The sequence below is a fragment of the Equus quagga genome, chromosome 20 (genome assembly GCF_021613505.1).
Source record: "Equus quagga isolate Etosha38 chromosome 20, UCLA_HA_Equagga_1.0, whole genome shotgun sequence".
NCBI classification, from domain to species: domain Eukaryota; kingdom Metazoa; phylum Chordata; class Mammalia; order Perissodactyla; family Equidae; genus Equus; species Equus quagga.
In genome coordinates this window covers 44,633,106-44,657,016 of record NC_060286.1, presented here as the reverse complement: position 1 = coordinate 44,657,016, position 23,911 = coordinate 44,633,106, and the positions used below count along the sequence as shown (strand labels likewise).

The 23,911-nt window shown below is 65.7% G+C and overlaps 1 protein-coding gene across 2 annotated transcripts; it reads left to right on the top strand.

Moving 5' to 3' along the window:
- Nucleotides 1-851: 851 nt before the first annotated feature.
- On the top strand, nucleotides 852-23,249 carry AKT1 (AKT serine/threonine kinase 1). 2 transcript variants are annotated; one of them, XM_046647542.1, is made up of 13 exons: nucleotides 852-1,004; nucleotides 13,466-13,594; nucleotides 16,475-16,586; nucleotides 16,878-17,022; nucleotides 17,660-17,791; nucleotides 17,860-17,925; nucleotides 19,325-19,393; nucleotides 19,601-19,726; nucleotides 19,810-19,938; nucleotides 20,194-20,408; nucleotides 20,600-20,687; nucleotides 21,868-21,970; nucleotides 22,258-23,249. In XM_046647542.1, exons 1-13 carry the CDS (start codon nucleotides 959-961, stop codon nucleotides 22,335-22,337), a joined length of 1,440 nt encoding a protein of 479 aa, XP_046503498.1. In that variant the 5' UTR covers nucleotides 852-958; the 3' UTR covers nucleotides 22,338-23,249. The 2 variants fall into 2 exon arrangements, with proteins under 2 accessions (XP_046503498.1, XP_046503500.1); XM_046647544.1 differs by lacking the exon at nucleotides 852-1,004 and adding an exon at nucleotides 12,516-12,534.
- Nucleotides 23,250-23,911: the final 662 nt, after the last annotated feature.

Genomic DNA, 23,911 nt, shown 5'->3' with positions numbered 1-23,911 from the left:
GCTGTGGGGCAGGCGCCAGTGCCCCTGCGCTCTACACTGCCGCCCCCCATTTTTGCCTCATGAATGCCGTAATTATGGGTCTGTAACCACCCTGGACGGGGTGCTCCTTACAGACAGGGCCTGTCTGAACCTCTCTTTGTCCCCGGCGCCCAGCCCTGAGCCTGGCAAAACCAGAGATGCCTGGTACACGGGGGCCGAATGAATGAGCCAGATTCAGACCGGCAGGGGCGCTGTGGTTTAGGAGGGGCCTGGGCTTTTTCGGGGGAGGTGTTTCATGTCACCCCGGACGGCTCCTCTGCGCCAGCCGCCTGCACGCCCAGCCCTGCCTTCTTCGTGTTTGAATTTCTCTCCTTTCCCAGTCTGGGGCAGGGGGAGGAGCCAGCACCCTGCCCCGGGAACCCCAGCGCATGGGTGGGAGCCCCACGGACAGGGAATACAGGGGTGCCCTCACCAGGGCCTTGGGGAGGCTGAGGGGTATGGGCCGAAGCAGTCAGAGGGGCTGCCTGGAGGAGGTGGCCCCTGCTGGGTCGGCAGGTTAGGGAGGCTGGGATATGCTGGGAGGGACTTTTGGGGTTGGGAGTGTACAAAGGCCAGGGGAGGTGGGACTGAGGGGGAAGGGCAGTGAGCTCTGAGGGTCTGGGGGTCCAGGAGGGGTGATGGCAGGGCCCAGGGAGCAGTTTGAGTAACAAGAACTTGGTATCAGGAGCTGTGGCGGTAAGAGGTGAGGGGCAGCCGTGCTCGGAGGGCTAAGAGCAGGCAGGCCGCGAGGGGAGGCAGACCTGGGCTGAGACCCCAGGTGTGACGGGCCTCCTGGGCTCCTGTGAGTGGCGCCGAGTGGGACACAGCCTCACACACTTCCTTCGCTTCTTCCAGAGGCTGTGGGCGCCGCTGGGCTTGGGGACCCTGCTGAGAGGAGCAAGTGACGCCTGGGCCACGCAGCCCACTGAGCCCGGGCACCATGAACGACGTGGCCATCGTGAAGGAGGGCTGGCTGCACAAACGAGGTCAGTGCCCTTGGGGGCTGGGCCTGGGGCCAGGGGCCTGAGGCAGGGGGCCCAGAGCCGGCCTGTGTGCTGCCCTCAGGTGGCGGCTGCCTGGGGCCGTGCCTAAGCCAGCTGGGCCGGAGAAATCTCCCTGGGGCTCCTGGACCCACCAGCCCAGGTGAGCATCCAGGGCCCGATGTCCCCTTGGCATGGAGGGCACGGCCTCATGGGACCCCCTGGGTGGCAGGATGTGGGGCCCAAGGCCTGGTGTGCAGCCCGTGTGGCCGCCTGTGTGGCTGCCTGGCCGGGCCCCACGGGCGTGGAGAGCCACTGCTGCCTCCCTCCGCGCTTTCCTGGAAGGCAGTGAGGACACTGGGGCCGTTCCAAGGCCTGGCTCACTGGCGCCCAGGGCACTGCCCGAGGGCTCCTGAGGGCAGGGCAGGGCTGCTTGGCCTGGCCCCGTGCCGGTCTCAGGCCTGGGCTGCGGGCAAGGGGGGGCTGCACACCCCCCGGGGGCCCGGGCCCGGGGCCTGTTTGTGCTGGAGCTGCAGAGCTGGCCGAGCCCGGTGCCTGCCCAGCCTCCTCTCTCCTTGCTCACGTGGCCCCGCGCCCAGGGAGGGGCCAGGCAGGGAGCTGGCAGGACAGGAGCTGCGCCCTAGGCCCCTCATGGCCCCCTGCCCCGCCGCCCTCTGTTGCTCAGGGCAGCAGTAGGGGATGGACAAGCCTCACCCCCAGGTGCCTGGGGCCAGTCACTCCCTCCTGCCCCAGGGCGGGGATTGGCCAGCCACCTCTCTCCCTCCTGACTTCCTCTTTCTCCAGACCTGTTCCCTCCCAAAGTTTTGGTGATCCCAGCTAGCTAGCTACTAGCCACTCCTCAAATGTGCCTTCCGGCAGATGACATGAGGCTGTCCCCCTCCCTACCCCAGGACCTCACAGACTGTTGGGAAGGGGGACCTCAGACACAGATGGAGCAGACAGGGAGGTACCGTAAAAGTGGGTGTCACGAGACTGGGTTTTGTGGGATGCATAGGAGTTCCTCAGCAGAGCAGGCTGGGAAGCCACAGGAGCTGGGATGGGAGGCAAAGCAGGGAAGAGATACCAGGGGGGCTGCAGAGGGCTTGAAGCAGGGGATCCAGGATGTGGTCAGCAGAGTGTCTTCAGAGCTCACTGTGGTGGCCATAGGGAGGACAGTGTGCTGGGCCTTGAGAAGGAGGCGAGGAGGCCGCCGGGGCTTGTGGTCTGTGGGGAGCCCCTCCACTTGGCTTCCCGCAAGCCCTCCTTGCCCCCTTGCCCTCTCGCTTGTCTGCCCAGTGCTCGCCCTCTTTGCTCCCTAGCACTTCTGCTTCCTGTGCCGTAGCCCCTCCAGCAGATCCTCTCTGCTTCCTCTCATGGCTGTCTTTGGTGTCAGGGACCCCACCCCTTGGCCCTGGCCCATGTTCTTCTCTATGCCTGGCGGCAGCACCAAAACAAGGTCTCCTACCTGGGACCTGTACCTCCTAATCCTGGTCAAATGTTTGTTGACTGACTGTTAGATTAAGCACCCACCCAGGAGATACCTGGGTCTCAGCGCTGCCAGGGCCCCTGCCCCAGTTACTGGGGTGTCACTGGCCAGCCAGGCTCGGGCAGGAGTGTCCCCCAGTGCCTGGATGAATTTCAGGTTGCCACTCCGGGTGCAGGGCTTCTAAAGGGTCTGGGGGGATGGGGTGTCGGGCCTAGGGGGACATCCAGAGACCTGGGTTTGAACTGATTCGGCTCCCCGTCACTGTGTCCCTCTTCAAGGGCCAGTCTGTTGAGTTCCTTGGGCCTCAGTTTCCCCATCTGTATGTTGGGAGTGGTGGCAGAGAAAGGCCTGGTGGAGGAAGGAGTGTGGTTTGGGGGTGGGGGGGCCTAAATCGGGGTGCAGCAGCCTCAGGTCAGGAGGGAGGGTCCTATGTCCCCGCGTGCCTGCTCTTCCTCCCCCAGCCCATGTGCCAACCCAGGCAGCATGTGGTGTGGTGGGGCGGCTGCGTGGGGGGTGGCCCTGGGCCCTCACGTAGCCTGGGAGGGGACGTGCCTTGTGAGGGTGGGTGCCCTGCTCTGGGTCGGGCCCGTGTCCTGCCTGCACTGCCTGCCCTCGTGGGCGCCCCTCGTCCCCCCCGGTCCTCCTTCCCGGTGCACCCCAGCGACCCGGGTGTGTCACAGGCTCGTCCCACTGCCCCCAGCTGGCTGCTCCCCCAAACCCTCCTGCCGCTGTGCTGTTTCCTGCCATCCCTCCTCTGTCCGTCCATCTGTCCTTTCACTAGTCTGTTCTTACCTACAAGTGTTTGGGCTCTTCCTGTGTGCTGGGCTTTGGGGTGACCAGGCGAGAGGGCAGAGGTCCCTCTGGAGGGGGGTGGGGAATGGGTGGTTTGGATTAGATGTTGGGGAAACAAGAGCGACCCCTGATTTGGGGCTGGAGGTACCTGGCAGTGCCATTTCCTGAGATGGGGCCGGAGCGAGTGTTCTTTTCGGGGTGGGGACTGCGTCCCTGCCAGGTCGGCAGGCCGATGTCCAGGTCTGAGCCTGCTCAGCAGACAGGAGAACGACGGTTCGAAAACCCTTCCCATGTGCGTGCTGGGCTGCCCACCACTTTCCTTGTCTCACCCAGCCCTTGAGGGAGGTCCTGCCTTCCTGCCACCGCCTCCAAAAAGCCTCCCTGACTGCCTCGGGGCCGGCTTCCTCTTCCAGCGGGGCAGAGCTCCTCTGCTGGCTGACCCCCGCCCTGCCCCCACCTCTCGGGAAGGATTGGAGGATGGGGCTGCAGGAGGGAGATGAGGCCCCCCCCCCGGGGGGCAGCTCTGGGTGGAGTGGGGGGCCCTGGGCTGGGAGGGCCTGGGAGTGGGCAGAGGGCTCGAGTGCAGTGCTGGTTGGAGGCTCCAGCCCCCTCCCCGTCCCTGGCTGGTTGGTCTGGCCCCTCCCCTGGCTGTGGGTCTGGTTCTTTGCGTGGGGGGGGGGGGGGGGGGTGCGGCGGAGCTGTGACTGTCCTCCAGGGCCCAGCCTTGTGCAGACCCCTGAGGCCCCACTCGGCGCCTGCCACGCCCCTTCCTGCCCCTGGGGGTTAGGGAGCTGCTGTGGAGCCAGGCCTGCCCCTGTCCGCTCTGCTGCCCTGCCCCGTGGCCAGTGCAGGCCCAGCACACGAGGGGTGGCGATGCCTTCAGAGGCCATGTGGACATTGAGATGAGAGCTAGGGGGCTGGGAGAGCTCGGTCAGTGGAGGGCAGACTGGCTCCTTGTCCCGCTTCCTGGGGAAGTGGGCACCTATTTCTGGGAAGTGACCCTGGCTGCTTCCCAGGTGACCAGACACCGTGTGCTCTGGGCCAGAGCAGTCTCACAGGGCAGAGGGGGGCCAGGCCTGGGCCAGCCGACACTGGAGCTTGCGTTCCAGCCCAGCACTGACCTGCTGCGGGACCCCGGAGAGCCCTCTGGGCCTCAGCATCCCCATGTCCCCAGGAGAGCGAGATCAAGCTGCTGAAGACTCAGATAGGGCGAGGAGGCAGCCGGGCCACATGGGGCTGCCTGGACCTTGGGCAGATGTCCTGCATGACAGGCGGACGTCCCGAGTAGGAGTGGGTGTCCCCAGAAATGGACAGACTTCCTGAGTGACAGGCAGACACCTCAAGCAATGAGCAGCTACCCCGAGTGATCAGCAGCTGCCGCTCGGCGCCAGCCGTTGATGCTGGGGGCTGGTGGGCTCAGTGTTGCTCAGAAATTTGCATTTTCAAAGATTTGGTCTATTATGTGCACTCTGCTGATTTTTGAAGGTTGACAGTTTAAAACACCAACCCTATTCCAGGAAGTAGGTCTGGCTGAACTTGACCTGCAGCCTCCGGTTTTGTCTTCACGCTGTGTGCTCTTTGCTCAGGCTGCAGCCCGAGTCTGCGCAGCTGTTTTGGGGTGTCCCCCTCAGGCCTCCCCGTCTCTGCCCACTTGCTCTGATGACACCGGGCCGCCACCGCCCAGGCTGCAGCCCAGCCCATGGAGAGCTGTGCTGGCAGAGCCCCCGGGTCCTGCTCTCGGATCTCCTGGTATGCGCACCGTCTACCCAGCCAGGCTTGTGGTTGTCATCCTCCTGGGTGTCCTCAACCCACGGACAGGCCAGCTGGACCAGGTGGGCCAGGAGAGTGCGGGAGGGCAGTGAGATGCTGGGCCACAGGATGGCGGAAGGGGGTGTGGGCTCGTGAGAACAGGCCTGGCCTGGGTAGAGAGGGGGGATGCCGGCCTCTGGGCACCCCCTAGGCTCACTCACCTCACCCCACGCCCGGGTGCAGGGGCAGGGCTGCCCTGGGTCTCTGTGCCTCGGTTTCCCTGGCTGTCAGGTGAGGGACAGCTCTGCCTCTTGGCCAGGTTGTGCCACGGTGGCTGCGGACTGGGTCCCGGCAGTCCCCTCCATTCACCAAGGCCACTCATACATACAACACTGCATGTCCACAAGGGTCCAGAACTGCCCCGGGGCAGGTCACTGTGGGCCGGGCCCAAGGCGGGAGCAGTTGCAGGGCCTCTGCTCTGAGGGCCTGGGCCGGGGCTGGGGACAAGGGCACCTGTCCTGGAGGTGTGCCCCTGTGTCTTTGGGCCACGGCCAAGATGTGGTGCGTGGCTGTGGCTGTGACTGAGGCTGCGGCTGGTTTGGGGGCTGTTTCCTGTTTTGTGAGTGTTGAGTTCTCCCTTCAAAACAAACAACAAAAGAGGAAGCTCAGCTGCCCCGTGCTGGGGGTGTGGGGTCACCGCCTGCCTGGCCCTGGTCCCTGGGCCTGCGCCTGGGGGGCCCCCGAGCAGGCAGTGCTGACTCCACAGGGCTGCCCCTTGGGGGCCTGACTCATGGGGGGCCGCCGGAAGGAGGGGCGGGGCCGGGGCAGCACTGTGCACATTACACAGAAGGGAAACTGAGGCTTGGAATGAGAGGAGGCTGGAATGTCAGTGGCGTAGGCCCGAGCCTGGCACCCAAACCACCGCCACTTCTCAGGAGAGGCCCAGGTCCCGCCAGGTTCCTAGAAGGGCTGCGGGAGTGTGGGGAGGGAGCTGGCTCGGCCGTGGCTGGCGTCCCCTCTGCCCGGGCACACCCAGCCAGGCTCGGGGCCAGCGCCCTCCCCGTGGGCCTCCCTTGAGCAGAGCCAGCAGCTGTCACTTGAAGCCTGCTCCCCAGGGCCACCCCTTGGTGGGCTGCCGCCCGCTGCTCCCGCCCACTCGCCCTGCCCAGCCCCTGCCCATGTCCCCCCGTCAAGGCCCGCAGCCCAGACCTGGCCATGTGCAGGTGGGCAGAGGGCCCTGGGGCTCCAGGCTGGGATTGCCGGTCAGGGTGGGCCCCAGGCCAGCTCCCGCCTCCCTGGCTGCCTTTCTCCCAGCCTTCAGGTGCGTCTCTTCAACCCTAGGAGATAACGGCCCTGTGTTTCAGAAACATTGAAATTGAGGGTGGGGGTTCTTTGGTGTTGCTTCTGCCAGCCCTGGGACCTTTGGGGCGGGGTCCTTTGGGCTGGGTTTGGGGTCACTGATCCCCCAGTAATCTCCCAGGTGGTCCTGCCAGCCCAGAGGCCTCAGCTGGTTGTCCCATCAGGGGTGGGGGTTTCCAGCACTGGAGGCTGCTTTTGAGGAGAGCCTGGGGCGGGAGGCCTGCACTGGGGGGTGCCCTGTGGCTGGCAGGGGGCTGGTGCTCCGCTTTGGCCGGGGGAGTCGGGGTGGCCAGCCCTCTGTAGGACACAGGGCAGGCCGGAGTTTGGGGGCCTGTGATGAGCTCGGTGGGGACATGGGGGGCGAGGCCGAATGGGTGTGGCCAGGGATGTGAGGTGACAGGGCTGGCAGCTGGGAGGACACAGTCTGCCTCTGTGTCACAGGAGGAAAGGGGGTGATAGAGGTGGCCACATGAGCCGGCCTCACTGCCCTCGGGGCTCTCCCACTGCAGGGAGAGGCTCCCAGTTCCGGCAAAAATAAGTAAGAAACGGTCACAGCGCTGTGAAGGCCCTCCCTGTGCAGGGCGTGTCCCATCCTGGCTTGGGAGACTCGGGTCCCTGCCCACAGGGCTGCTTTTTCCTGGGGGTGTTGGGAGTGAGGCCCGTGTCCGCCGTCAGTGCTGGGGCCCCTCACCCCAGTGGGAAGGCCCTGGCTCGACAGAGGCTGGGGTCCTGTAGACGACAAGGTCTTGGCCTTTGCCCCCTCTCAAGTGTTTGCGGGCAGGGGATGTGGGCCGGCGCCCACGGCAACTTGCACGGTGTCCCTGTCCTGGCCCTGCGGGCCCCTTGCCGCCATCCAGAGCTTGGAAGGGGCCTGCTGTGGCGCTCCTGTCCTTCCCCGCGGGCTGTGTCTGCAGGAGGGCTCGCTGGCTGTCCCTGCACCCACTCTGGGGCTGTGCTGCTTGTCCCTTCTCTCTGTCTTCTGGCCCCTCCTGGCCGCCTCCTTCCCGCCCTGGTACCTTCCTTGGTTTGGTTGGGTGCATCCTGGGCTCCTGGCACAGGAGTCAGGCGTGTCCCTGGGGAAATCTTCTGGAAACCCAGAACTGGCATGTCGTGTGGCCTTGGGCAGGGGCCACTGGAGGGCCTGGGCCAGGGCTAGGGGTGTCAGGAGCCCCCTCTCCTGGGGCCTGTGACCCAAGGGGCCAGCAGATGGGGGAAGCTGGTGGACTGACAGCCCCGGGGGCTGTCTGCTACCCTCCCCTGACTCCCCAGGAAAGTGTTACCCACAGGATGCCTCTTCAAGTGGAGGTGTGTGTGGCTGTGGCTGCTGCTGAACCCTGGACCCAGCCTGGGTCTTTCCAGCCCAGCTCCCCATACCCCGCTGTGGTGAGGCCGGGCACATGCCGTGTGGAGAGGGCAGGGGAGGCTGGTGACCCAGAAGCGGGCTCAATTAAGGAGGAGTCCATGGGACTGGGCTGTGGGCAGGGCGCCTATGCAGGCCCTGGGTGGCCGGACAAGGCCTGTCGGGCCCCGTGCAGGGAGAGCAAGCGGGGGCACTGGGCAGTGGGGCTGTGGCCTTGTCTGAGGAGGGTCCCTGAAGAAGCGGTGATGTGGGTAGGTGAGTGGGCTGCCTGGGGCAGGGAGACTAGAAGTGAGGCAGGGGGCCAGCTGGACCAGGCCAGAGGCGTGGCCTGGGACTCAGCATCAGCCAGCTGGGCGACAGGTCGGGTGTGTGGTGGGCTGGGGTCAAGGCCTGCAGGAGGGTGAGTTTGGTGCCTGAGGGGGAGGCAGAGTTTCCGGGAAGACGGCCAGTTGGGTGGTATGTGCAGACCAAGGTCCTCTGCAGGGGGCTGCAGCTGGAGGGGCGCTGGAGGTGGCAGTCGGCAAGAGGCCCCAAACCAGGCGCTGTCCTGGGGCAGCTGAAGCGGGTAAGTGGCCCCCGGCACCTTCTGCTGTGCCTCAATGGCGGTGGAAGTGGGCACGGCGGTACCCCCTGACCGCGACCCTGCCTCCCGCCCTGCACGCCCCGGCTGCTCCCGAGTCTATGTGTTGGGCACACCTGCTTGATGGTAGAACTGAACACTCGTGAAGAGTTCTCTGTTTGTGTCAAGGAGCCAGCCCAGCCCGGGCAGCGGGACCTGGGTCTCTGGTCACCATCTGCCTCTCTGTGAGCTTGAGAGTGCTCCCCCTTGGGCCTCAGTTTCCCTGAGTAGTGGGCATAATGATCCCTGCCTGCCAGGCAGGCCTTCTAGGAGGGCGGGGCTGGATCATGGGCCGGGGGAAGGCCTGGACAGCTCAGTGGCCCAGTCGGGGAACGTCTGTCCTCCTCCACCTGTCAGCCCTCTGCTGGGTCAGCAGTGGACACCTCTCCTCTCCTCTCTTGTCCACACTGGCCATTCGTGCCCTGACCTGTGCTGACCTGTGAGTGCCGCCCGTGGGAAGGCTCAGGCCCGAGGAGGGGGCCCTGGAGGTTTGCACCCTCCTGCCTGCCCTGGGTCTGCTTTATGGGGCTTCAGGGCTCTGGCCGTCAGTTGCTGATGGGACAGGGACGTGGGACCCCGGCCTGGGCACAGGCAGAGGCCTAGTAGGCTGGGTCCCCCAAGGTGACCCGTGCCCGCTGCCTGCCCCTGCCTGGTGGGCGGCGATGGATGGGCGCCGTCAGCCGGCCGTGTGCTCGCTGTGCTGGAGAAAGTGGATGGGCGCCCTGCAGCTGTCGGCGCGATGGATGTGTCGGCGGCGGGGGACCGCGCGGTCGCCGCTGTCAGCTGGCGCCCGCTCCCCGGGCCTGCTGGGGCTCGCTTTGCTGTGGAGAAACAGCTCGGTGCCGCCTGGCACCCCGCCAGCCGCCGCCTGCCACCGCCACCAGCACTGCGGCAAAGTGTTTATCCAGCAGTTTCGCCAAGAACCGGGGACTTGAGGAGAATGCTCTTGGAACTCAGGGCGCCATGGCCTGGTGGCCGCGTGCAAAATCACGGTGGCCTAGCGGCCGCTTGCAAAAGCTCAATGGCTTGGTGACCACGTGCAGAGGCTCAGTGGCCTGGTGGCTGTGTGCAGGGGCTCGGTGGCCTCCCGGCTGTGTGCATAGTTCACAGGGGCCAAGACGCGAGGGAGCTGGGAGGACTCACGCCTCAGGCCCAGGCTGTGGCATACTGAGGGAGCCTGCACACTGTGTGCCCCAGTCCCACCCACAGCACCCCGTCCAGGCCCCCTAGTCCGAGGCCCAGTGACCCATGGTGTGGCCTGGACATGTGGCTGGGAGGCGTGGAGAGGGTAGGTGCTTGGCCTGTGCTCATCTTGTCCCCAAGCCCCGGCTCGGTGGCCCCATTGGGGTGATTTGGGCTGTGGGAGGCTGGGGCTGCTGGCGAGGAATCCCCCTTCCTTGGAGGTCCTCCAGCCCCTTCCCTGGGAGGAATTGGCTCCCGGGATGAGCATGATTGGTGGCAGGGATCTCCTGGTGGATGGCACACGGGGATGCCGAGGGGACCAGGGCTGGGAGCTGAGGGGCCGTGAGAGGCAGGAAGAGGTGGGGGAGCCTCGGTCCAGGCACAGGAGTCCAGCTAAGCCTGCGTACTGCCCCCCGCCCTGGGCAACTGCTTCCTCTGGCCTGTAGCCCTTGCTGCAGGTGGGCCAGCCTGGGGGTTAAGGGTTCATGGGGCACGTGTCCCTTTCCCTGGCAGCTGGGCAGCAGGTGGTCTCGGAGGGGTGGGTGTGGTGCCGCAGGGCCCAGGGCAGTGTGGGTCCCTCCTCCACCCCCAGCTGTGCTTCTGAGAGGACCCTGAGGGGGAACCGATCTGCCCCCCCATCCTGCCTGCCTGCCCAGGACAGCCCCTCTGGGTGGGGGTGGGCACCAGACCCCCAGTGCCTCCTAGCGCCTGCCCCCAGCTCGGCCGTGGCTCCTGTCTCCTGGCAGTGGGTGTGGGGGTCCTCCTGGCTGGGCTGCTGACCTGCGTGTGGGTACCCGAGCCGACTGCGATGTGGGACTGCATGGCCTGGTCCCGGGGGTGTGCTGAGGCCCTGTGTGGCCTCCAGGGTGCTGGTCTGAAGTGTTTGCAGCGGGTAGGATGGAGTGGCTGGTGGGGGTCCCAGGCTGAGCATGGGCGTGAGTGGCAGGGACAGAAGAGACATGGCCTGGAACCAGGTACAGGCCAGGTCCTGGTGTCCACCCGAGTGGCTGCTGCCAGGTGATCACCCTGGTTGTGGGTGGGCATCTGGCCCTGGGGAACAGGGGGGACCCCTGTTTAGGGAGCAGTGTCCTGAGGGGCAGACTTGGGTTCCTCATTTGTCACTTGCCCATATCTGTGCCCGGAGTGAAGGCTGCCCTCCCCCTCCAGCACTGGTTCATGTGTATGCCTGGCCCCCATGGCCCCAGGAACCCTGTGGCCGAGAGGACAGCGGTGGCCGGGCACAGGCGTTACACAGGGATCGCTGTCTCCTCTATTCGCCCCCTCTTGTGTCACCCCCAGCTCTGGGAGTAAGCAGGGCCCTGGGCTCCCGTCTGTCTGGGCCGGCTGCCCGCCTGCCTGCCGGGCATCCCGTCTGGGCTGAACTCATTCAGATGCAGGTCACGGCCCAGGCCGCAGCTGGCGCTGCTGGTGGCCCCCCAGTAACCGCTTGGCTGGACCTCCGCAGGCGGGCGCGTCCGAGATGCTGAAGAAAGGGGTCTGTGTGTCTCACAGCTTTGGCCCCGGCCTCCCTAGGCCCCCCCAGGCCCCCCCAGGGTGCCTCTCCTCCTCGAGGGGTCTGTGCCTGGCTGCTGAGGGCGAGGGGCCGAGTGAGACCGCCTTCCCTGGTCCTTGCTCTCACCTGTGTGACACCCGGTTCCTGGGTCCAGCCTGTGGGGCCAGGCAGAGCTCGGCCAGAGCTGCCCCCCTGCAGTACCCTGGGGCTGGGGCCTGGCGGAAGGCCCCGCAGGCTCACGGCCCATCCCCGGCCCCTCCCTGTGGGCTCGGTGGGGTTGGGCTCCTTCCTCTCAGCCTCCTCCCAGCCAGAGCGAGTGCCACTCCCTTGGGCCCCTCCCCTCCAGCTCTGGGTTCTTGAACCTTCCCAGCCCTGGGGTTGGGCCTGTGGTGTGAAAGCTGGTAGATGGCAGGTGCAGGGTCACGTGGCCGGGCAGGTCCTCAGTGCTTAGTGGCTCTGGCACCCCTGTTCCAGGGGATCCTGGACCCCAGTGGACTGACGGCCTCACCCATGGTGGGGAAACTGACACGCAGTCTGGTGTGCGGGTCCTGCTGAATGGGGGACCTGTGTGGACCCTCTGTGTGGGGCACACATGCCGACTGCATGTGTGGGGTGCAGCGCTGGGGGGCCGCACTGGGCACGGTGGGGGCCCGTGGCAGTTGGTGAATCAAGATGGATTTTCAGGGCTGCTCGGGTGAGGCGCTCATCACTCTCCTCACTCAGTTAGCGTCCTGGGGAGCGGCAGCTGGCGGGATGGGAGGCACTCCATCAGGGGCCGACAGCTCCAGACTGGCATGCAGGCGGGTGGGAGCAAGCAGCGGGCGGCCTGGGACGGCGTGGGCGCTGGGGCGCACACAACCCCCGGAGCCTAGTCTTCTTGCGCCTTCCCGCTGCACCGATGGGGAAGGAGTGCCTGGGAGGCTGGTGGGACTGCGTGGCATGGCGTGGGGGGTGCCGGGCCAGGGCCGGGGGCTAGCATCGGAAGGTGGCTGGACCACAGCCTTCCCAGCTGACTGTCTCCAGGGGCTCGGAGGGCCCGGCAGAGACCCTGCTAAGTGCTGTTGGGGTTGGGGCAGCTTACTGGCCGCTACTCAGGTCCTCCCTGTGCTGGCGGTGTCTGGGCTGGTGGTGACCCCCGCCTGGAGCCAGGGACACGGTCTGCAGGTGGGCCCCCTGGGGACAGATGCTGGGAGTGGCTGGAGCTCCCATCTCCCATCATACCCCCAGCAGCCGTGCATCATGCAGGGTGAGGGCTGGACCCCAGAGGCCACACCCAGGGCGCTTTGTTGGAAGGGGTCTGGGCAGTGCGGCTTGGGGAGGAGGAGCTGACCGAGTGGCAGGTGGTCCCCCACGTCCCTGCAGGTGCCCATGTCCGCGGCTCAGCCTGGCTGGAAAGCCCGGATCCAGAGCTCAGGGACCACAGCCCCTCTCTGCCCTCTGCCCAGCGGCTCCTCTGATGAAGCGGTTGCCTAATTAGTAAGTTTTCTGTTGTTGTTCAAACTCCTTGCTCGGCAAAATGTAAATGGAACATTTTTTCCGGGTGTCAGTATGAAAAATGACAGTCGCTCGAATATGGCAGAGGACATCTGCTCGGATTCCTGCACGGGAGCCCTGCGTGCGGCTCGTGTTGCACAACTTCGGGGAACTTTCCTGTGTACCTGGGTGACTTGTGGGGGCCAGGGTGGCAGATCTGAGCCTGAAGGCCGCACGACCACTGCCGGGGTCTGGCTTCACCATGGTGCCCACGACAGTGTCTGGGCCCCTGGGCAGCGAGTATTGTCACACGGTGGTGGGGGCCTTGTCCTGAGGCCCAGCCCGAGGGGGCGGGCTACAGATGGGCCTGTGTCTGCCAGGGGAGCCCCTCAGTCTCAGGCTGAGTGTGGGGCTCTCCCCTCACCACTGGATGCCAGGCTGCCTCCTCTCAGCCAGGGGCCAGCTGTGGTGGGCAGCCACTGCTACTGTCATCACAGTAATTGTTGCAGCCACCCCCTGGCTGGACCCGGGGTGAGTGGGGAGAGCTCTCAGCCCCGAAGCCCCGGCAGGTTGCCATAGCTGGTATCTGAGCTATTGCTGGTGCCTGCTGGAGACCCACTGGCTTGGCGCCGCCTCCTCCAGGAAGGCTCTCTGGACTAGGCCAGCCTCTTGTCAGTCGTGCCCCTCCCCCCATGTCCAGGTGCCCACCTGGCCCCCTTTCCAACACAGGTGGGGTGGGCTCTTTATCAGATGTGGGCACTTCCACATGGCAAGCCCTGCCTGCCTACCCATCACCTGCCACCCAGGGGCAATCAGGGTTGGTACCTGTGCCTTTGGGTAGAGTCAACTGCTGATTCGCCACTAGGATGGAGATCTGCGGGGGGCTGGGAGTACAGCCCGGTGGGCATAGCCCTCACTGCCCTCGTGTCCTCAGGAGAGTACATCAAAACCTGGCGGCCCCGGTACTTCCTCCTCAAGAACGACGGCACCTTCATCGGCTACAAGGAGCGGCCGCAGGACGTGGAGCAGCGCGAGTCGCCCCTCAACAACTTCTCGGTGGCACGTAAGTGTGCCGCGGCCGCCCGGCCTGGGAACTGGGGCACTGGGGTCGGCCCTGGCCCCAGACGGCAGGGTGGTGGGAGCCCTCTGTGCCCAGCAGCCGCCATGCTGAGGGCCCCTGAGCCTCTGTGTCTGGGGCCGGCAGCCCACCAGGGGCCGGATTGGGCAGCACTGGCTCCGAGTCACCTCGGGGATGGCTTAGTGGCTGCCTCTGGCTGGGGTCTCTGTGCCGAGTCCCAAGGCTGGTGACCCTAGACCTGCCCCTGGGCACTCCTGCTCTGGGGGCTGGAGGGCCTGGCCAAGTCGGGACAGAGCCGGGCCTGGGGCAGGCAGCCAACGGGGTGCCCCTCCTCCAGGGGGGGCCCATGCAGCCCTTGGGTGCAGAGGCAGGGAGAGAGTGCTGAGGGGCACCTAGCTTTGGGGTGCCGTGTCACCCCCAGCAGGAGCCCGTGGCTCTCCCGGTGAAGGTTCTTGGACCCCTGTGGGGTGCGTTTGCTTCCACCCTCAGCTGGGGTTGGGGTAGGGGTGCCCCACGTAGGATAGACAAGTGTGGCATGGCTGGCCTGGGGCATCTCGCAAAGCTGGACAACCCGGCAGTTTTTAACCCATGTGTTACTGTGGCCTCGTTCCGTACCTGTGAGGGGGCCGCAGGCGTGGCCTACCCACGGGGCTGTGGAGACCAGGTGTGGAGATGGGCCGGTGGGTGGGGTGCTGGGCAGGTGGGCCTTCTAGCCGGGTCCCCGTTCTCAGTACGGCCGCCTGGAGCCCAGCTCTGCCTGGGTGGATGGGTGAGTGATGGCCTTATAAGCTGGCAGACCCCCAGGGTCCGTCTCGGGCTGCCATCTTGGGTGTGGGGTGCAGTGCCCACCGTGGGAGTCCAAGGCTTTCCCCCAGCCTCCTTCATACCTCTCTGCCCTCACTGCCATGCGGCCTGGGAGCCTGGGGTCCCCCAGCACCCTCACCTCACCAGACCCCAGGTTCTGGTCCAGGTCATAGGAGGAGGTAGGCTGACAGGGAAGGACTCGTAGCCTCTGTGCCTGCAGATACAGAGGTGGGCAGTTCTGGCACCTTGACTGTCTGCCCACCCCCAGCTTGCCTGGCCCTGCGCTGCAGGGGCGAGGGGCGCAGCCAGTGTACCTCTCCCCAGGGCTTCTGTTGGGGAGGAGCAGAGCTCTTGCCCCGCGAGGCTCCTGGGGTGGGGGGCTTTACGGGGACCCAGTTCCTGTGAGACCTGAACCTTCCTCCTGCCTCCCCCTACCCGCCGCCCCACCTCCTCAAGCCACCGTTTGCTGGTAGGGCAGCGGCCCTGGGGAGAGGGGGAGACCAAGGAGGCAGACACTCCCATCCCCACAGCCTTGGGGCAGAGCGGGAGACCTCACTGTGGTGTCCGGGCACCCCCCAGTGCCAGCTCGGCAGGGATCCAGGGCTTCAGGGCTCAGGAAGGAGGCTCAGCCAGGGTGGGTGCTGCCTTTCTAGGCGACAAGACCTCTCAGGAGTGTTCCCAGGGTGAGTGTGGGGGGTGGGGCGGGCTTTCCAGAGGCACACGGGAGGTGAGCACCAGCCAGAGGGGCTGCCTGAGCAGAGGGGGTGCTGGGGCCTTGGACCAGCCCCTAGGCCAGCCGGAGCTCCGGCCCAGGGGCATAGCCATGCCAGTCAGGGAGGTGGCTGTGCTGGGGCCTCTGCATCGGGGGCCTTTCCTTGGGGATGGATCCCAGGGCCAGGGAAGCCAGCCTCTGGGATGGGTGCCTGGTCCTGGAGCACCTGGTGGTCCCTGATGAGTGAGTGGGAGGTGGGTGTACAGGGACCGAGAAAGCCGATGAGGAGGATGTTTTACACCCGCACCCCCCCCCATCCCCGTGTTGACACAGCCTTCCCTATGAGGCCGGCCCCAAGCCCCCTCCTGGCCTCCAGGCCTGGGAGACAGCTCCTTTGCACTTGGCTGAGCCCAGCTGGGGACCCTCGCGGTTGCCAGGGCCCACACACTGGAATGTTGGGAGCCCCTTTGCTGGCCCTGCGGCCCCCTCCCACCTCCCACAGGCTGGGTCAGAACCCCACCCAGAAGCCCTCAGCAGTCCCCCACACTCACGCCTCTCTGTGGGCCGGGTGCATCCCCACAGTCCCTCAGCTGCAGGTGTGTGTGTGCCCCAGGTGTGAGTGCTCCAGGTGTGTGTGCTCCATGTGTGCGTGTTCTAGGTGTGTGTGTGCTCCAGGTGTGTGTGTGCTCCAGGTGTGTGCCCACTCCCGGGCCTGCCAGCCCGTTTATACTCCTGTATGTGTCTGGACTCCCCAGTCCCCGTGGTGGTGGAAGGGGTGGGCATCAGAGTACGGTGCGTATGGCCTGAGCAGCCTCCAGGGGTCATGTCTTGCAGGACAGCCAACCTCTCTGCAGGGCGAGTCGCCACCAGCCACCACCCTGGGATTGGCCCTGTGTGGAGAGGGGGCGGTGGGACTGGCAGTCACTGTGTGATTGGGAGAATGGCGGGACGTCGCTGCTCGGGGGGCGAGCTGCTTTCCCACGAGGCCCCCTCCCGCCAGCCCCCTCTCTGAGACCCCCATATCCTCACCCTGTGGCCAGTCGAGGGCTGTGGTCTGGTGCGCAGCGGGGTCAAACACTGCAGGAAGGACTGCAGGAGGAGATGAAGGCATGAGCTGGGCCTGGCCTGACCTCGCCTTAGACACACCCATGGGGCCGCATCGCAGCTCCAGAGCAGGGTCCGAGCCGCCATAGGGGTCCCAGCCCCATTTTATAGAGGGAAACTAGGCTTGGAGAGGAGATGGGACAGAGCTTCCCAGGACCCCATGGGTGGGGTACTCGGGTGGGACAGGTGGGCCGGGCAGGAGGGCATGTGTGCAGACAGGATGCCCACTGCTGGTCCACCCCCAGAGTGCCAGCTGATGAAGACCGAGCGGCCCAGGCCCAACACCTTCATCATCCGCTGCCTGCAGTGGACGACGGTCATCGAGCGCACCTTCCACGTGGAAACGCCCGAGGAGCGGTGCGAGACGGACGCGTGGACTCCTGCTCACCCCCCCTTGCTCCCTGGTGCTCCCAGGCCTCCTCAGAGCCTGCTCCAGAAACGGCTGGCCCAGGCCCCAAGTGGGGAGGGGATGCGACCTTGCTGGGGGGCTGGGCCTCCGGGTTGCCAGTGTCCAGGACCTGGTGTGGCCGGCCCAGGTCATAGGGGGGTGGTCTCCTTGGGCCTCTCTCTCTGGGGTCTCTGAGCTGGGGCTGCGGAGGGAGGGGACCCTGGCCTGGGGGCCGGGGGCCTTACCTGACCACCCTGCAGGGAGGAGTGGACGACTGCCATCCAGACAGTGGCTGACGGGCTCAAGAGGCAGGAGGAAGAGATGGACTTCCGATCGGGCTCACCCAGTGACAACTCTGGGGCCGAGGAGATGGAGGTGTCCCTGGCCAAGCCCAAACACCGTGTGGTGAGGCCTGTCCCCTGCCTCTGGGGGGTCTGGCGGACACGGGGTCCCAGCAGGCGGGGCCAGGAGAACCCCCACACTACTCTGGGTCCCCCCGCCCCAGCTTAGCTCCCTCTTGGGCCTTGCCAGTGGGCAGCAGTCTGACCCTCAGAGCCCTGTGTCGGAAGTGAGGTTCCAGAGACCCGGGCACTGTCACTCCCACCGTCCCCCAGCCCCAGCACTTTGAGTTGGGGCTCGCAGCCCCGCATTCTCCCCCAGCCCCGGGCTCCCACCGTCCCCCAGCCCCAGAGCTCTGAGTCGGGGCCCACAGCCCCGCGTTCTCCCCCAGCCCCGGGCTCCCACCATCCCCCAGCCCCAGAGCTCTGAGTCGGGGTGCACAGCCCCGCGTTCTCCCCCAGCCCTGGACTCCCACCGTCCCCCAGCCCCAGAGCTCTGAGTCGGGGTGCACAGCTCCGTGTTCTCCCCCAGCCCCGGGCTCCCCATGGGCCCCCCAGGTCCATGGTGAGGAAGGGGACCTGCTTGTGCCCAGCCCCAAGGTTGGCTGTGGTGGCCCCTGGCCCCTGTCGCCCACATTGCTGTCGGGCTGCAGGCTGTCACCCCACTGCCCCTGACCCTGGGTGCCTGCCCTCTGCCCCCTCAGACCATGAACGAGTTTGAGTACCTGAAGCTCCTGGGCAAAGGCACCTTTGGGAAGGTGATTCTGGTGAAGGAGAAGGCCACGGGCCGCTACTACGCCATGAAGATCCTGAAGAAGGAAGTCATCGTGGCCAAGGTGGGGTGCCGGGCTGGGAGGGGCTGGCTGGGAGCAGGGGCGGCGGCTCACTGGGACCTGTCTTCCAGGACGAGGTGGCCCACACGCTCACGGAGAACCGCGTGCTCCAGAACTCCCGGCATCCCTTCCTGACGGTGAGCGGCCTCTGGCCACCTCAGGGGCGTCCCCTCTGTGCCCTGGGTGGGTGGCACGGGAGTGGGGCACAGGGTCAGACGGTCACTCGCACCAGCCTGTCACTGAAGGATGGATGTCTGTTCTCCTGGGACCGAGGGCTCCCTGTGCTTCACAACTTGAGCCGGCAGTGGGCAGGCTCCGAGGAGGTCAGGGTGGAGGTGTCCAATGCGGGGCTGGTGGGGTTGTGCTGGCTGCCCCGCTGGTAGTGGGGACAGGTGACCTGGGTCTTCCCTCGGCTCTGCCCGAGGCCCTGCCTCCTGCACACAGCCCGCTGGCTGCTTCCCCTCCGAGGAGGCTCAAGCTGGGGGCTCCCTGTCCTGGGGAGGGGTGGGGGGTTGTGGCAGGGCTGGGGGTGGGATGACTCCGCCCAGGAGGCGGCCCAGCCGGCTCACTCCTGGAGGCAGGGTAGGCTGGTTGGCAGTCGGGCAGATGGGCCTTGTGCCCCTGGGGGTCAGGCCTTGGGGATCCACACTCAATGGGCTCTCCCCGGGGCCACCCCAGGCCGTCCCCTCTGCCCAGCACGGTTTCCTTGCCCAAAGCAGGGGCAAAGCAGGAAGCCGTCGCACTTCCCTGGCATTTTGGTTCCTTAAAACCTTTTCCACAAGAAACGTCAGGTGCTGTTAAAACCAGGCGTCGTGTCTCTTCGCCCAGCTCGTTCGTTCTTGTGGTTTTGCCTCCTTTGCTCCATCTCGCCCCTTTCCCTTCACCTGGCTGAAGGATTCTGAGGAAAAGCCCAGGCTTTGTGTCATTGCCTCCCACCGTTCCGTGTGTCCCTGTGACCCAACACCGTGTCGCATTCGACAGAAACTCCTTGGTCCCTCCAGTCTAGCTCCACCCGTGTCCGTCTTGGCGATGGTGTCCCCCTGCCCCATGCACCCTCATATTGGGTCTCCGGGGGATGGGGTGTGGGGGCTGGAGCATCGTGGGCATGGGTCCCCCGCTGCCTGAGGCCTGTAGCCTGTTGTCCCGTATTTCTGTGAGTGAGGCTCAGCCGCTTGTCGAGGTTCAGGGTCAGCATTTGTGGGTGAGAGTCGGTCCTCTGGGGGTGCTCCTCGTCGAGCAAGGCCACCTGTGGTTTGAGGTGGGAAGGCGCCCGGCCACTCTGCCCTGGAGGATGTGTTCTCCTCTGGCTGGGGGTGCTCGTGCTGCCGGCCCACTTCCCAGTTGGTGGCCTCGGCCTGCCCTGAAGGGGAGCCTCCGCACAGCTGCCGGAGCCTGCCGGCTTCTGAGATCCTGCCTCCCCAGCCCCAGACTTGCCCAGACCCCCAGTGACCATCCCTCCAGCAAGGCGCGTGGGGCAGCCCGGTGGCAGGTGCCAGCCTGGCTCCAGGCCGAGGTCCCAGCTCCTCTTCCTTGCAGGCTCTCAAGTACTCCTTCCAGACCCACGACCGCCTGTGCTTCGTCATGGAGTACGCCAACGGGGGCGAGGTAGGGCGGGGACGGTGCTGCTGCCCCAGCTGTGTGGGGTGCCTGCCCTGTGGGTGACCTGCCCCGCTCCCCCCACAAGGCTCCCAGTGCCCCCTACTGAGTTAGGGTCTCAGCCTGCCCGTGCGCCTCGCCCGGGGACCCTGGTGGAGGTGGCTGGGGCGGGGAGGGCACCTGGCCTGGCCGCTGCTCAGGCTTGTGGTCCTGCAGCTCTTCTTCCACCTGTCCCGGGAGCGCGTGTTCCCCGAGGACCGGGCCCGCTTTTACGGCGCCGAGATCGTGTCGGCCCTGGACTACCTGCACTCTGAGAAGAATGTCGTCTACCGTGACCTCAAGGTGGGCCCGTGGCGGCTGGGGGCGGGGCCTGGGGCCTGGGGCATGGGAGGGCAGGCGCTGACCGGAGGCTGCCTCCCCGACAGCTGGAGAACCTCATGCTGGACAAGGACGGGCACATCAAGATCACTGACTTTGGGCTGTGCAAGGAGGGCATCAAGGATGGGGCCACCATGAAGACCTTCTGCGGGACACCTGAGTACCTGGCCCCCGAGGTGCACATCTGCCATGTGCCCTGAGTCCCCTGTGTCTCCCCATGTCCCCTGTGTCCCCATGTCCCCTGTCCCCCCATGTCCCCGTGTCTCCTTGTCCTCTGTGTCCATGTTCTCCGTGTCCTGGGTGCCCTGTGATCCTGTGTCCCTGGTTTCCCCCATGTCCCCCTGTTCTCCAAGTCCCCCCGGGTCCCCTGAGTTCCCCCATGCCCCCTGTGTCCCGGGCACCCTCTGACCCCGTGCCCCTGCGTCCCCCAGGTGCTGGAGGACAACGACTACGGCCGGGCGGTGGACTGGTGGGGGCTGGGCGTGGTCATGTACGAGATGGTGTGCGGCCGCCTGCCCTTCTACAACCAGGACCACGAGAAGCTCTTCGAGCTCATCCTCATGGAGGAGATCCGCTTCCCGCGCACGCTCAGCCCTGAGGCCAAGTCCCTGCTCTCGGGGCTGCTCAAGAAGGACCCCAAGCAGAGGTGCGCCCCCTGCCCGGGCCCTGGGCTGGCAGGAAGCCGCGCCAGCACCCCGTCCTCCAGTCTCCTGGGGAGGCTGCACTGTCCCCACGGCACTGGGCCCCCACCCCCCGGGACCAGGCTGTCCACCTCACCAAGGGGGAGGAGGGGCCAGGTAGGTAGCGATGCCATCACCGGCCTGTGTCCTTCCCTAGGCTGGGCGGGGGCTCCGAGGACGCCAAGGAGATCATGCAGCACCGCTTCTTTGCCAGCATCGTGTGGCAGGACGTGTATGAGAAGAAGGTGCGTGGGGCTTGATGCACACCCACCCGCTCACACCCACCCATGCCCCTGCCCGGGCTCAGAAGGTCTGCACTGCTAGGTTTCTTCCTCGGCACCGTCCGGGGTCCTCGTTCCTCCCAGGAGGAGCCATGTGCGTGTGGACTCCCCGCACCTCCGCCCCCGTCGGGTTTGAGTACCAGAGTTCCCTTCCCTAATGGTGCGTGCCTGAGGGTGGCAATGGAGTGGGGCAGTGCCCCACTTTCCCAGTTCTTCTGGTTGTCTGACCTCAATCCTTCCTCATTTCCTGGGGGGAAGGTTGGGCAGGGAGCGCCCCAGGAGCCCCCTGTGGATTTGGGGGGCAGGTAAAGGCAGGGCTTGGGCAGAGCAGTTCCCCTTTTACCCCAGGCCCCTGGCTGGGGCTGCCATGGCCACTGGACACGGGCTGGCTGCTCCTTGGGTCCCCTTGCAGGGTGGCAGCGGGCCCCTCAAGCCCTGCCCTCCACTTGGCTGTCATTGGCCTTTGCTCCTTGGGCCTGTGGGAGCCATGGCTGTCCTGTAGGCCCACTGCGTGGGAATGCCACTCCTGGCCCAGGTGGGTCAAGGGACTGAGGGGACGTAACAGTCCTCCGTCATGCCTTACTCGAGAGGGGCATTCTTGGGCCCCAGGGAAGTCCCTGGCAGCTGGGCTGAGCCACTCTGGTCAGGAAGGGGTATGAATGGTACCTGGGGGGGTAGGGCCAGGAGCCCACCCTAGATACCTTCCATGGTGTTCCTTTTCATCCCCCTCCCAGTTTGTCAGAAAACCAGAAAGAAAACTAAGAAAGCTAGAAAAAAAAGAAAAAAGAAAAGTGGGCCGGTCCCCTTATGTCTGGAGGCATGGGAGGTCCAGCAAAGCTGGGCTGCACTCCCTCCTGTCACCTGCAGGGGCCACTGTGAGCAGGGCCTGCCCTGGTCTGAGGAGCCTGTCCGACTGCTCAGGCCCCAGACCACTGCCCCTCCCCTGTGTCTCCTTCCCAGAGCTTTGTCTGGGCGTGGGTGGCCTTGCCCCTTTTTTGGGGCATCAGTACCGCCTGGGCACAGTCCACTGGGAGACGTGAGGTACTTCCTAAGTTGGGGCTTGGCTCCCTGGGGCTGCGGTTGGGTCGGGGTGCTGGGCAGTGCAGAGCGAGTCCTGTAACTGGCCCCCTGCCCTGTCCTGCAGCTCAGCCCGCCCTTCAAGCCCCAGGTCACATCGGAGACAGACACCAGGTATTTTGATGAGGAGTTCACGGCCCAGATGATCACCATCACGCCGCCCGACCAAGGTGAGGGGTGGGCTCCCTGCTGACTCCCTCCCCAGCCTGTCCCTCCCTCCTCTCCAGACCACAGAGTGCGGGAGGCCTGCAGGTCCACGTTTGATGAAAAAGGTTCCCTCGGGGGAGTGCTGATGTGGGTGGGAGGGCCGCTGTCCTCCTGCCCCGGCATTGTGAGGGTCGGGGGTCACCAAATAGAGTCTGGGAGGCTGGCCTGCAGGGGCCTGCCTCGGTTTCCCCCGATGGGTGGCAGCTGTGCTCTGGGGTCTGAGCTGCTTCCTGCCCCTGCCTGCCTACAGACGACACGATGGAGGGTGTGGACAGCGAGCGGAGGCCCCACTTCCCCCAGTTCTCCTACTCGGCCAGCGGCACGGCCTGAGGAGGGCCAGCTGGCCGTGCTGGTGGACGCCGCCTGGGCAGCCACATGCTCCAGATGTCGGCTTCGATGGATCGCGAGGACGTCTCGCTCTCGGATGATCTGTATTTAACGTTTTTTATTTCTGGATGCGTGAGAGGAACCACGCACTCCTCTGTGGATGGGAAAGCGTCTTGTGCTGCGGGCAGGGCTGCCCACTTTGGAGGCGGCGTCCTCCCACCAGCCAGGTCGAGAGGAGAATTGTCCTGCGGCTTTTCTTAATTTATTTCATCCGGTGTGGCCTCGGCCTTCAGAACAGTTAGATCCACGTAGGAAAACGTTGAGGACTTCTGCAGCCACGTGCAATCGGGGGTCCGCGGGCCCTGCCTGTGGCCCCTCAGGCCCTCTCGCCAGCTGTCCCTGGCTCCCACTTATCTCAGTCCCACTTGGGGACGCTAGAAGCAACCTAGTTGTGGCATGCTGGCCTGGCGCCCTCTCCCTTGTGGTGGGGGCATGTGGCAGCCCCTGGCACCAAGGCCGGAGGAGAGTGGCCCTGAGATGGGGCTGGGCCTGGGTTGGGCGGGGTTGGCCCCGGGAGACAGGGGAACAAGGCTGAAATCTGTTGCTGTGTATTACGCTGTTCACGTGCATCTTGGGGTTTTTAATCGTAGTGAGGAGAAAGCCCCTCCCGCCGCGCCTTCTCTCCCTGAGGGACGGCTCACCTCTGGCTGCCCCTGGTAGCACTTGTCCTTATAGACGCTTTACTCTCCCGCCCGCCCCCTGGTCCCCAACCCCCGAGGGGCCGTCACTGCGCCCCCCCGCGCCCCGTCCAGACGCTGCCCTGCACCATGGCGTTTTTTACATTCAACTTTAGTATTTTTACTATTATAATATGAGACTCTCCCTCTAAATTCTTCAATAAAGATTGCTTTTCAACTTGGTGGCTTGTTTTGCTGGGTGGCGGGTGAAGGATCGTGTGGGCTGGCTGGCTCGTGGGCAGCACCCGTCTTTCCTGCCTGGCCTGTGCGTGGGTCAGCTTGCCCCCAGGCCCAGGGACAGCCTCTGAGGGGAGATGTCTCTCTCCCAGCTCTGGCAGGCCTTGCTGGAGGGAGGAGAGGCTCTGGCTGTCCCTGTCCCCACCTGGCTTCACCCCAGCCCCATACCCTGAAGGCCACCCAGAGCATGGCCATCTACTCACAGCCCTATCCGTCCAGTGGATCCTAACCAACAGGAAGGACCTGCTGAAGGTCACAGCAAGTCTGGGACAGCTGGGAGGAGGGGCTGCCAGCGTTGGGCCCATGATGCCCCCAGACACGGGGACCTGCCCTGAGTCTAGCAGCCCAGCAGGACGTGCTGTGGGCGCCACCTGGTGGACGCCTGGCGGGCGGCAAGTAACAGGCGGGATCCCTGGGGGCCTGGGTCCAGTGAGAGGCGTGGGTGGGGCAGTGGTGCCTCAGCTTCCTCATCTCTCCAGTCCACCAGTCCGCAGGTGTGGCCGGATGTCCGGACATTTATAGGGCCTGGGCCTGAAGAACGAGACAGCCTCTCCAGGCTCCTGGGTGGTTGGCATTCCCTGGGGTAGGGTGGGGTGGCTGCCC